The sequence below is a fragment of the Ictalurus punctatus genome, chromosome 6, assembly GCF_001660625.3.
Source record: "Ictalurus punctatus breed USDA103 chromosome 6, Coco_2.0, whole genome shotgun sequence".
Taxonomy (NCBI): Eukaryota; Metazoa; Chordata; class Actinopteri; order Siluriformes; family Ictaluridae; genus Ictalurus; species Ictalurus punctatus.
Window position 1 is genome coordinate 25,717,005 of NC_030421.2, and position 14,382 is coordinate 25,731,386.

Here is a 14,382-nt window from a genome sequence, read left to right on the forward strand (position 1 = left end):
ATAACGCTGTGCTGAGGTCCGCGTCTGACGAGCCGAGCTCCTGCTCCGAGGACACTCACTGTCCGTCCCCCCCAGAGCAAACATTTTAACAGAAACCACAAAAAGCGGCAAAATGTCAGATTCCTTCCTTGCCCGTTGTTCAGTCACACGCACTGTACATGTGTGGAGCGCTGCACATGTGCACTACAAGTCTCTCACAGCTTGTTTTTCCATACTTGGCTAGGACGGTTTTTTTGCAAATCTTACACACAGCGGTGTTCTGATGTTGGTCAGATGGAAAAAAACAAAACCAAAAAAACGGTCACACTGCGAGCCGATATGTCCTTTTTTTATTTACAATCTCCTCAGCAGGCTCTGAACTAATTTCCGCGTGTGTTCTAATGTCACATGGCGATGATGCAACCGAACCCCACAGATACGCAACTTGTTATTGGCAGTTTGCTTGTCACTCCTAACACACTCATTTAACAAGGCATATGATAGGCTGTTTATGATCCAGGATCAGCGCACACTTGAGGGTTGTTCATGCAAACAAACTTCTTCATGCCTGTTTACTTTTTATCAAGCGTTATACTGAACATTTTTTCTATCGTTACCGACAAACATGTACCATCGATAAATACAGATACCGTTTTATCGTCCAGCCAGAACTCAAATTCATACACCTTTCTCATGTGTGCTTTGGGTTCAGGTTTCTTACACAGGAATTAGGCTACTGGCAGCAAAAGAACACTATATACACTCCTGCTTTGAAGAGTTGTATCTAAATAAACAACAGAGCACCTTCCACACACAGCAAACTGGTGTCTTGGCATAAATACACACTGGTCTAAACCTTCAACCATTACTGTGTAGTCAGTTTAATCCTACACAAAACTGAACATATGACTGCAAGTGCCCCCAAAGTGCTTCTAATAGTCTGTCCACTTGGCGTCCCATCTTGGCAATACTCCCGGGCGGTTATTTTCGGTCATCCAAGACCAAGCTCCTATCCACTTGATTAGGGAGAGACCCATTTACCAGAAACAGAACAACAAGATGAGGTTTCAAAACACTATTTGAAATGGCTGTTAAAATCTGACAAAAATGCTGTAAATGTGTTTGTTTGGTTTTTTTTCCAGGTTGCTCTAGGTACAGCATGTGTGTGTGTTTCGTCATAGCTGACTGAGAAAAGTGCCGTAAACCTGTGCCATTTTCACCCTAATTTGGTCAAAACAATAAAATTAAAAATACATTTTAAAAAGTCACCAAATTTCTTTTCAACACTACTACTGAATTCGGCATTATTTTCAAACTTTTATAATACACTACACGCTCAGCAAGACGCACTAATCTCTCATAGGGTTAGGAGCTCAATGGTGTGGGGATTCTTTACGCTAGTGTAAAGGCTTATGCCTTTTTTTTCTAAATTGTGATTTTTGTGTACATGTTTGTGTGTGTGTGCATGCACCGGCCATCATCTTACCACTATCACTCGTTATGTTTGGTGATGAAGCTGGAGGTGGAGCAGAGGAGCTGATGGATGGCTGGGAGTGGGTGGAGGATGGCAATCTCTCTCCAGACTCCATAACTGCAATACATTGCACACAAGAAATCAACACATGCATATAAAGAAAATAACATCTCTTTGTGCATTATATGTTAGAATAAAGGCACCTACTGTTGACATTTAAATGTAACAAATGAAAACATTTCCAGTTAACAATTACAAGTTGTGTGTGTGTGCACAATCATGTCAATACACTACATTTAAAATAAATATAAAATGAAAATGAATATAAAAAGTGCATGAAATTACAAGTCATTTGTTTGTTCATTCGGTGTATATGTTTCATGAGCAGGCAAGACTTGGACACATACATGCACAGTAGGTGTTCCAGCTGACAGAGCAGAAGAAACACAGCATAACAGGGGCCCTTGTTCGTGCTCATTCTCTCTCACGTGCACACACACATTTTTTATATATATTATATAATTATATATATATATATATATATATATATATATATATATATATATATATATATATATATATATATATATATATATAAAATATATATATATATATATAAAATATATATATATATATATATAATATATATATATATATAATATATATATATATATATATATATATATAATATATATATATATATATATATATATATATATATAATATATATATATATATATATATATATATATATATATATATATATATATATATATATATATATATATATATATATATATATAATATATATATATATATATATATATATATATATATATATAAAATATATATATATATATATAAAATATATATATATATATATATATATATATATATATATATAAAATATATATATATATATATATATATATATATATATATATATATATATATATATATATATATATATATATATATATATATATATATATATATATATATATATATATATATATCTCACACACACACACCCCATAATTAGGAAGATGGACAGATATTACTCCATGGAATATAAATTCTGGCATCTTTGCTCCTAATCAAACACACATGCATTCACAGTGCGTTATTATGCATTAGTTGAACGTCTGTGTGCGCGGAACAACCAAATTGGCTGTAATATCATTTGCACATTTTAATACATTGCAAATTATAATTGAGCAACACTGCGTCATGCAAATATGCTGACCAGCAGAAATCCGTGATATGCCTAGTGCTGCACATTTGAAGCCAACATTATATTTTTTCCTCCGGTTCATCCACCTTTAAGAACGTTCCAGAGTAATATTTCATTCACCATTTTTCCTAAGAAAATTTTTATTTTTTTTTTTCCTTTTAGCTTGCTTTAAATATGCTTAAAAGTATTTATATCCTTTGAATACTTACTTGCACGATTGAAAACAGTCATTAAAATGCAGATTACAATAAATATTCCTTGTCCACTTTATGAATGCAGTTATCTAATCAGCCAATCATGTGGCAGCAGCGCAATGCAAAAAAATCATGCAGATACAGCTCAAGAGATTCAGGTAACATTCACAATGAAAAACAACGAAAAACATGATCTCTGACTTTGATCATGGCATGGATGTTGGTACCTGATGGGTTGGTTTGAGTATTTCATAAACTGTTGATCTCCTGGGAATCAATCTCTCTCTCTCTCTCTCTCTCTCTCTCTCTCTCTCTCTCTCTCTCTCTCTCTCTCTCTCTCTCTCTCTCTCTCTCACACACACACACACACACACACACACACACACACACACAGTCTCTAGTGTTTACACAGAATGGAGAGAAAAAGAAGAAGAAGAAGAAAAAAAGCACTGTGTGAGCGACAGTTCTGTGGGTGGAAATGCCTTGCTGGTAAGAGAGGTCAGAGAAAAATGGCTAGATTGGTTCGAGCTGCCAGAAAGGATATAATAACTGTGGTGAGCAGGAAAACTCAGAATTGGAATCTGAGACAGAGGCTCACCCAAACTGGACAGATTAGATGAAGATTAGGGGGAAGAAAGAAAAAAAAAAAAAAAGGAAAAAAAAAAATTCCAGTCTTCAACTGTCCAGTTTCAGCAAGTCCGTGCCCATGAAAGCTTCAGATTCTTGTTCTTGTCTGACACGAGTAGAACCTGACATGGTCTTCTGCTAGCCCATCCATCTCAAGGTCTGATGTGCGAGATGGTCAGCTGCTCACCACGGCTATAAAGAGTGATTACTTGAGTTACTATAGACTTCAGGTCAGCTCAGACCAGTCTTCACATTCTCCTCTGACCTCTCTCAACAACGAGGTGTTTCAGACCCTACTATCACAGGAGGTTTTTGTTCTTTGCACCATTCTGTGTAAACTCTAGAGTATTATGTGAGAACTTCCCAGGAGATCAGCAGTTTATGAAATACTCAAATAAGCCCATTTGGTACCAACCACCATGCCACATTAAAGGCATAGAGATCATTGAATAGAAAAGATAATTGAAGCTCTTGATAGGTATATAGACAGACAGATCTCTGCTGTGAAATCCTAAATCAAAATAATTTGCAAATTAAACTTTCACCGTGGCAGCTTAAACAATCTAAACTGGTTAGTCAAAAGGCCAGCATACTCATTAGTGGGGTTCGGTGATAATTACTATACATCACGATTCTCAAAGACATTCTATGATACATGTTGTGAATCACAATATAAAAAGGTTTGCCCACAATTTCCCAGCAATACAGTAGTACTGCACTTTTAAAAAAAATAAAAAAATAAAAATAAAAAAAAAAACCTATTCAGTAATTCACCTCCACTATATCTTGGAATTGTGACAAGTTATTACAACATTTACATTATATTGTCATATTGTCCAGCCCTACTCATTAGGAATAATAATAGTCAAAATGCTAAAAAACCGTCAATAAGACCAATAAGCATTTCTGCCTTCATGTCATTTTAAGCAAGCAGACAGTAATTTAGGATCACTTGGGTGCTGTTTGAAATAAAAAAACACCTCATCTGTGACTAATCTCTGAGGTGTAGAGCAAATATCCCTCCAGGTGAGTTGGTTTCCTCAGGTTTGATTTCAGATGGAGCTAATTAGTGTAATGGTGTTGACTCTCTCTCCGTTTATTTTCTGTCTGTGTGTGTTGTCTGGGAGTGTGCTAACAGATGGCTGGTCATCAGAATGTAACATCAGTATTGAAACACACACACACACACACACACACACACACACACACACACACACACACACACACACACACACACACACTCGATGTTCAGTAACACAGAAGGATAAATCCTTCTGAAAGTCAGCACTCCTGGCCACTCTCTAAGTCACTTATGCACCTTAACTACGACACCACTGTCTAAATCCAGCAACATGAACCAGTCTCCTAGAACATCAGATATACTAAGCACAAATGTTCAATCGAAAAAGGGGAACCCAGACACAGCTATTGGAGGGATTTTGGGGGAGGAGGGTGCTCTATAAAAGGATAGAGAGGGAATGATACAAAGTGGTGAATTATTTGTGAAGGGTCTTCTTTGTGATTTGTCCCTGCGTCTTTATGTGTATGGCTTGCTACTTAAAGTCAGCCATTAGAGGTGGGAAACATGGCAGAAACACTTTCACTATGCACAATATGCATCAGTATATTTAGACTGCCTGGTAATGTTTCAGAAAACACAATAAAAATCCTGATTGCTATGATATTTAACATATAAATCAGTGTTTCCCACAAATACCATCAGATCTAGAACGATCTGCATTACTGATGGTTGAAAAATGATTGTGGTTTATTAGCCTAATCCCACACCCATTATATGTACGAGAGAAACCTAACCTTTAACCAAAGCAATTTTATTCTAGGACCGCTAGAAATTCCCACCACCCAGGGTTCATAAATTAACAATGATCTACTTAACTAGTGTTTTGTTTCCATCAGTGGTTTTTACTCTTGCACAAAAGCCACATTTTCTTACAACACACACATTTTGAATTTTACAGACGATGTGATGATTGACAGGGCTATACAATTTCAGTTTGCACCCATCTACTATAAGGCAGTTCCACCTCTGATTTGCTGTCATCGTGTGAGATTAATCCGTGACAAATCTCTGTATCAGTCATATGTCCAGGAATTGTATTCAGTGCCTTAGATTGAACGAATTTTAAATGATTCTGGATTTTTAAAGAACAGAAATTCATAAGAACAAAAGCAAAATAAATGCCCCAAAACATTGCATACTATGAAAAGGAAGGTAGAGGGAAATTAAATACTAATAGCCTAATAAATGCTCTGCTTTTCTGCCATAATAATGTCTTCCATCAGGATCAAACAGTAGTTAATCAGCTCCTCACACCACCCTGATCACTAAGCCAGATGAGAAGTGGAGAGATAAAAGATGTGAACAATAAAAAAGGGGGAGAGAGCTGAAGAGTGCTCTTTACAGAAAACAAACGGGCTTCAGATCTGTGTAAAGGCAGAATCCAGAGTCTGCATTCAACATTAGCCGTCGTATTTTCAGTTTCCAAGGCACTAACTAAATCACATAATGGATGTGGGAGCTGAAACACATGGACATGCAGCACCTGAAAAGATATCTAATCAAGAGCTTCTGTTAAATAAATCCCAGTCAATCTGTGTCAGATCTAAAGGCAGCTCGACCCTGAAAAAAAGCAGCTTACTGTAATATTTACAAATTCAATAAAATCATTCTTGGTTTAAGCATAAGGACTGCCACAGTAATGTGACCTTCCCTTTTCCTTTAACTTACTTTATATGTTTACAGTCTATGGGATTTTGATTAAATATGTTATTTGTACACAGTCTAACGCAGAGGAAGCTTATCAGTAGGACAGGAGGATTTTCACAAGGTTGACCTACAGTGCAGTTAAAGCACTTCACCATAAAATACATCTCTTTTTGTAGAAGTTTCATAAAAGATGCAAGTGTATATGCGAGGAATGCACATAAAGTTTAGAGACAGTAAGAATAAATAAAGGAGGTTAGAGTGTACAATAAGCTGTAGCAGCACAAAATCTGAAAAAGCATAGAAAGAAAAAAAACAAACAAAAACAAACAAAGACTTGTCTAAAAATGTCCTTAGTTTCTTTTACTGCACACGTGCAGCATTAAATGGTGTACAGCGCATCCATAAAAGTGTGCCGTTTTGAACAATATTGGACTCAAATCAATCTCAAACTGTTAAAATCAACTCATGAGATCTCAATTATAGTCTTAGAAAACTTTATAGAAACTTCCCCGAGTCTTAATTAGATACTGTGTAAAAGCCAACCGCAACATATTGATTGATTTTTCAATCTCTCAAGATTCTTGTTCTGTGTTACAGCCATGGATGGTATCGGAGATTTAATTTCAGATTTTGAAGAGTTAAATAATTTCTTCTACACATAAATAATATCTCATCAGTAAACACGGCAACCATAGAGTTCAGGTAATACACTTAGCTATGAAATGCATTACTGCCATGAAGAAACTGCTTGTTATGAGAAAATAACAGCTCATTACTGCTGTAAATGATACGAATTCTCATCTCTCCAATCTTGTTTACTCTTAAATTGTTACAGAAATTGTTTCTCTACCTCTGCCAACATTGCCATGATGATCTGCTGCTGATAATAAAATACAAAGTTTTAATATCTACATAAAACAGGAGCCCAAACACTCAATTTTATTTTAATCAAAAGCCATAAACAAACTATGCTACATCTTAAAAGAGCTGAACAAACTCACTACTAATATGCTCCACACCTGGCTTGGTCAGGTATGTCAATACTGAGGTTCTGCACCATAAAGTGGAAAGGTATTAAACATGGAAACTCGTTTCGAAATGAAGAAGCCATGTTTGTGGCTGAGAGCTATGCTCCAGAACAAGGTGTAGTGCAGCTTGAGAGAATAATATATTTGGTCAACTGAAGGGAAACGATGGCGGTTTGCTCATAAACAGTCTGAGAAAGAAAAGTAAGGAGAGCAGACCTCCTCCAGCCATCTGACGTTTGGCATGATGATGTGCAAATGTTCATGACATGCATTTTAAAATGAAGACACTGCTGGAACAGTAACGGATTCAAAGAACATCTGCTTGACATTAACGCAGGTCCAGCTGGGTAATTCAAAATGTTATTGGAAACAACACACGTTGCATTGGCAAGAATGCGTGCGCTATATACACCATATACATATCAACCATAAAATTTTTGCAGTGTTGCAGGGCACATTATCCTGCTGAAAGAATACACTGTCATTAGGGAATATCGTTGCTAAGAAGGGGTGTACTTGGTCTGAAACAATGACCACGTTTACCTGGAGAGCAGTAATCTATTTGTTGACCTTACTCTGAGTAAGATAATATTGTTATTAAGGTGTTTACATGAGTCGCTTTTAGAATCCTCCTTTCATGTACCCGTTTTACATGTTATAGAACATAATTAGATTAACGGCACACGTCATTACGTCACCACGCCAAGCCGTCCAACGTTCCTCCAGAATTTCAGGTATCAACATACAGTTCGTCTTCGGGATGCAGCCGTGCTCTCTTTTTTGCCATAAAACGGTTGAGCGCTGCTGTTTGTGTCCTGCCGCAGAATGCGGTGAAAATTCTCACACGACGTTAATGTGATTAAGGTGTTTACATGTCTGTAATGCACGTTGATAATGTGAGTAAAACAGGAGTACTCCACATGTTCTTCATTCGATTTGTGTTTACTTCGAGAATGACTTTAACCAGATTAAGGTAATTAAAAATTGCTGTTTACATGGTAGTTTTTTAATCAGAGTATTGTCTTAATCGGGTTAATAGTGGATTATTGTTGTCCATGTAAACGCACTGACTGTTGAGTAGGTGGAATGCGTCAATAAACACCCACATGAATGCCAGGACACAAGGTTTCCTAGCACAACATTCCCCAGAGCGTCACACTGCCTCTGCTGGCTGGCCTTCTTCCCTTGGTGCATCCTGGGGCCATCTCTGCCCCAGGTAAGCGACACACATGCACAAATGTGATTTATCAGACCAGGCCACCTTCTCCCATTGCTCCATGGTTCAGTTCTGATGCTCCCTGTAAACGCTTTTGGTAGTGGACAAGGGTCAGAATGGGCACTAGTCTGTGGCTACGTGAACCCCATGTGCAGCAAGCTGCAATGCAGTGTGTTCCGAAACCTTTCCATCACCGCTAGCATTAACATTTTCAGCAATTTGTGCTCCAGAAGTTGTTCTGTGGGATTGGACCAGACAGGCTAGTCTTTGCTCCCCACACACCCATGCCCCAGTCTCCAGTTCACCATTGTCCTTCCTTGGACCACTTTTGGTAAGTATTAATTACCGCATATCAAGGACACCCCACACAAATCCTGCCGTTCGGGAGATGTTCTGACCCAGTCTTCGAATCATCACAATTTGGCCTTTGTCAAAGACACTCAGATCCTTACGTTTGCTCATTTTTCGAGAAATGACTGCTCACTTGCTACCTAATATATTCCACCCCTTGACCGGTGCCACTGTAACAAGATAATCAATGTTATTCATTTCACCTGTCAGTGGTTTTAATGTTATGGCTGATCGGTGGATATTAAGAAGAATTTCAAGGACACAATGTAGTGTCAGGCAAAGGGATACAATCAGAATTATATTGTCTTCACATAAACCCAAAATGATTTAACACAGGCCAGTGGACATTGAAAAATTAAAATAGAAATATGAAGGAGGAGAGAGAGAAAATAAATAAATAATTAAAAACCAAACACAAAACAAACAAAACAAACAAACCACACACAAGTGATAATACATTCTTCACACTAGGTCTGCTCTTTATATGAGCACTAAAGGTGGGTCAAAAGCACATCATTTTATTGAATCCACACGTGAGCTGGTAGGCACCTCTGTGTCAAAACCGCTAACATTTTCTAATTGCAAAATAGATATTACACAACTAAAGTCACCATTTGTTCAAAATAAGGCAGCAAAACATTTTCCTTAGTCGAAAACAAATCTTATCAAGAAATTTATGATACAGAATGAAGCACAAAAGCAAATCAAGGTCTCATTTCTAATTTCAGAACTTCATGACAGACCATTTTATAAAACTCAACCAACATACAATAAGCTGTAACGTATGGACATTATGTTAGGAATATAACGCCATCAGATCACCTTCATGACATGCATAATGTAATTTATATGATTCTTAAAGACAAAATCATGCTGAAAAGTTATGCTGAAAAATTTAAATGCACATTTGTAACAGCTGTATTGATGTAATGTAGAGGAGCAACAGAGCCTAATGTAACTGTGCACGTAAACATGCTCTCAATATAAATCAGTTGGCATTCATTTTCTACCAGCAATTACATTAAATGGCACGTGTGACCTAAACATAACCTACACCCAAAATTTATTTCTGCATTAACCATTAGTGCAGCATTACTGCATGAGTGGCCTAATTCAATGATTAAAAGAAACATCACATTACACTGAACACTTTGAAAAGGAAATGCAACTAGGCTAAACTGTAGGACATCCTTCTCTCTCTCTCTCTCTCTCTCTCTCTCTCTCTCTCTCTCTTTAAACTTTTTCCTTTTTCCCCCCCAGAATGTGCATTCACAATAATGAAAACTTCAGCCCTAGACAGTCTACATATGCAAAAAAATAAATAAATAAATAAATAAATAAATATTTTTTTAATTTGCACTTAGCAAAGTACAACCTGTCTAAAAAACAATATGATAGTGGGGACGTGTGTGTCAAAAAACAAACAAACATCTGAAATGTTCATTTACAGTCACCCTCAAGGCTTAAACACACACGTCTCCCATTGTCTTTTAAACTGAATGAAAGTGACAGGACAAGCAACTCAGGAATGCTGGTATTTGTGAACTTAATTACTGCTAAATATGCACTGTATTGACAAATAATCTATATGGTGACTGACGTTTTAATTAAACATTTTCATGATTGGTCATGGAACAAGTCAATTTATGAGCAAACCAGTTAGTCTCCAAAACACATCTTTTTTCTTCTGTTCACTCCGGAGTCAATTTAAAGTAACGTATGCTCTCAATTTCATTTATACAGTGCCTCCCTCATCATTCTTTACATATTCCAGGAGCTCATGATTGCTTTACAAAATCTATGACAGAATTCAGAAATAACAGAGTTGAGACAAAATAAGGGCAACATCAATAGAACAAAATAAACATGACAACATGAATCACAGATAAAGCATATTTGAATCAGAACAAATACATGTGACCAAATAAGGACAAATAAAGGAACAAAATAAATAACCACAGAAACCACACACACACACACACACACACACACACACACACATCACCATTGGATTTCAGATGAATTGCAATAGCACTGAGTGGAAAGGAGGGGGGGGGGGGGGGGGGGGGGCGGTCAAAAAAACAAAAAGGGATTCTAGATCAACTTTAAAATCTAAAAGATCACTGCGACCTTACGGAAGTGATTTGCAAAGTCTGGGTCCTAAAGGAAAACCTAATCCTGGAGACCTCTCTCACTGTACCCGCTGAAGTCAAGCCTCATAATGATCGATTAAGCTTTTCTAATTAGTCAAACCAGACATTTTACAATGAAGAGCTAAGAATGAAATTAAAGAATAAATGTGGCACAGCAACCCGTTAAATTATACTCGCTCTCTCCATGCAGAATATTTCAATTTTATTCATCTATAACCTCAAGGTCAAAAATAAATAAATCAAACATTTAATTACAGGCTGACCTGAACTGATCTTACCAAGTATCCTTTTTTTAATTTTTTTTTTTATTATTATTTTTTTTTAACATTTATTATAACTTAAACAAATCACTGAATCACTAAAAAACACAACATTCTCTATTTTAGCTGGCATAACAGGGCAGATTTTATCGACCAAACAAGAGTCAATATTTGTAATAGGTACATTTAATCCATTTCATTTCAGGATACAGTATCAAGTGTCTAGATGTTCAGGTAACGTGAATAACAAACAGGTGAAAATCTGCTTACTTTAGAATTACAGCGAGACACTTTATAAACACTTAAGGCAGCCTACAGTAAAGAACAGAAGAGAAACCTGAAACCTACTGAACATAAAAGGATTCAAATTATATATTTAATTTTTTTTTTTTTTTAAAGCTCTAACCCAGTCCACATCATCTGGAAAGCACGGCCTTCAAATGTGAAAGACCACACACCTGCCAGAGACAGCTGTTGGATATAAATCAGATTTAACCTCCGCCATATCCTGCAATCTCTGGTAGAACACATATGCAAGAAAAATGCTGATACGACAAGAGGAGATCGGCTAAATTATCAACCTCTGGAGGAAAGAAAAAAAACAACAACCTCAATTTAAAAGAAAAACAAAAAGGTTCTTTGTTTAGTCCTTACTAAATCCATTCATCATATCTACTGATACATCAGTTACTGACTATTTCTACTCATTTCTGTCTGTAGTGTGACCAAGAAATGCCTGAAGATATTAGGGACTTGTACAGTAGCAGGCATGCAGAGAGTACTGGAAGTCACGTAGAATAGCCATCACATTCTTTTTATTTAGAGCCAGTTCCTGTCTACCAACACACCATTTCCTTTTGCATACTTATTCCCTCAATACTCGCACTCAATACTATCTATGTTACATAGATTGCTCTAGTTACATACTCATTTTCCCACACAGATCAGTATGCTCCTGTTCAAAACCCAATGAAATGGGTTGTCCCTGCTAATTCAGCATTGAAAACCTTTTTAACTTCAACCTGCTGAAACAAAGCCTACACTTAATTTGTGCATGGGAAATTAGCCCCAAGGCTTAATTTTTCTAGCAAAGATTAAACCTAAGCACTGCCGGGATTAACAAATACTTTTATCTGAAAATGCCTAGTGACCGATAAACACGTACTGAATTTCACTACAATTCTTTGCTAATAAAAAAAAAAAAAAAAAAAAAAAAAAAAAAAAAAATACTACTAAAATAAGTCAGCTACTACTAAATAAATCAGCCCTTGGAATGCTTACATCCATATTCGAAACGAGAGATACTACAAATTGCAAAGCATCATACAAACAGTCTTATTAAATGATAAAATCATAAATAGTGATACACTCAACCATCTTCCTTGAACAACACGCATTCTTCTGTAAAGGATCGGAAAGCAGAGAGTATCTTCCTCACAGACGATTAATCCTGACAGTTTACTAGCGTTAATAATAAATTAAATGAGCCATCACAGAATATGAATGAGCATCTCATGTTTTAATTATTTATGTTACACATAAACCAGGGCCAAATGAGCTACTGCTTATATTATAACAGATAATTAGCACACATAATTTGAAGGGGGAAAAAAAAAGAAAAAAAAGGTATGTCAATTAACAGTCACACTATTTAAAAAATAGTTTTTACTGTTCATTTCAAACAAACAAGCAGTTAATCCTGCTTTAACAGACTGTAGTGTTCCAAGTGAACATTAAAAGATGAACATTAAATTAATTACTTTCCAGAAGCAGCGTGAAAACAACAGAAAAGCAGTCACTATCACCTGAAGCTCGCTAGTTCAAATCCAAACGATGCAATAGTCATCCATGACCGGAAGTCCAAAACAGTCCATGCTTTCGGGGTGGGAGGGAGGGAGGGATGGCATACTCTCTCCCAACCGATCACAGCAACACTAGTGAATCATGGGTGTCCACAAGCTCATGCATGCAGAAGGGGGCGGAAAGCACTTTCCTCCGAGTGTGTTATGCCACCCTGCGATGCAGCATGAGCAGCAATTCGAAAAGATGTGGTTGGCTGGCTTCACATGTCTCGGGGGAATCACGTGATGGCCTTCTCAATCCTGGATTGGGAGCTGTTATATGATAGGAGAGATGCAAGTGGTGGATGGGAATTGGCCAAGACTAAATTAATAAAAAATGAAATAAAATAATAATTCATTCATTTATCTTCAGTAAGCACTTTATCCAGGTCAGGGTCATGATGGATCAGGAGCCTATCCCGGGTGCGGGGCAGGAGTCTAACACACGCTCCCATGTGCACATACGCGTACATCTAAGGACAATGTAGAGTAGTCGATCCACCTTCTCTTGTTCTTGGGAAGTGGGAGGAAACCAAAGAACCTGGTGAAAACCTACATGGACCTGGAGAGCACGCAACTCCACACACACACACACACACACACACACACACACTACCACAGTCCCAGCAAGATCAGAACAGGGACCCTGGAGCTTTGAGGTGGCAGCCCTAACCACTTCACAACTGTGATGTGCCAATTAATAATTATACATTATATAAATCTTGTTTAAGGATCAAGTGAGTTAATTCAAATTAATTATCCAAACAGGCACTAAGAAAACCTTTCATGACAATTAGAATGAAAAAGAGAGGTTCTAAACCAAAGCAAATCACATTTGTTAGAACCCAGTAAGAATAAAAAAATAAATAAATACAAGGACCCTTGATCACCAAGGGCTTGCAGGATGGCAAGATAAAATAGTGACACACATTTGTGTGCTGCTCATGCCAGAAACACAGCAACAATATATGTCTTTACATAAATCCTTCCAGACAGGTTCAATGCCACGGAACAAGCAGGTAAAGCTGACAAACACACAACATAGACATAAAAGAGATTTTCATTGAAATGAGAAACATGTGGACAATTATTAACGGGGTGGGGGTGGGGGGTGGATAAATAAAAAAAATAATAAAAAAAACACACACACAAAAAAAAGGGTAGGTTTTAGGAATTCCAAGCATGAAATCAATACCATCTTGCACTCTGCGCGTGTATACCACTAGCATGTCTGGAAAACGCCATTTTGATACTTCCATATTCCTTGAAAACAACGAAGGCAGAGTAATTGATCAAA

The 14,382-nt window shown here is 36.9% G+C and overlaps 1 protein-coding gene across 21 annotated transcripts in view; it reads right to left on the reverse strand.

Moving 5' to 3' along the window:
* LOC108266638 (bromodomain adjacent to zinc finger domain protein 2B) overlaps positions 1 to 14,382 on the reverse strand; it is a 67,238-nt gene that overhangs the window by 39,999 nt on the left and 12,857 nt on the right. For all 21 annotated transcript variants that reach the window (XM_047155952.2, XM_047155948.2, XM_053681058.1 and 18 more), the window contains one exon: positions 1,466 to 1,570. In XM_047155952.2, coding sequence (XP_047011908.1) covers positions 1,466 to 1,568 — 103 coding nt within the window. In that variant the 5' untranslated portion in view covers positions 1,569 to 1,570. The remainder of the gene's footprint in view (positions 1 to 1,465; positions 1,571 to 14,382) is intronic.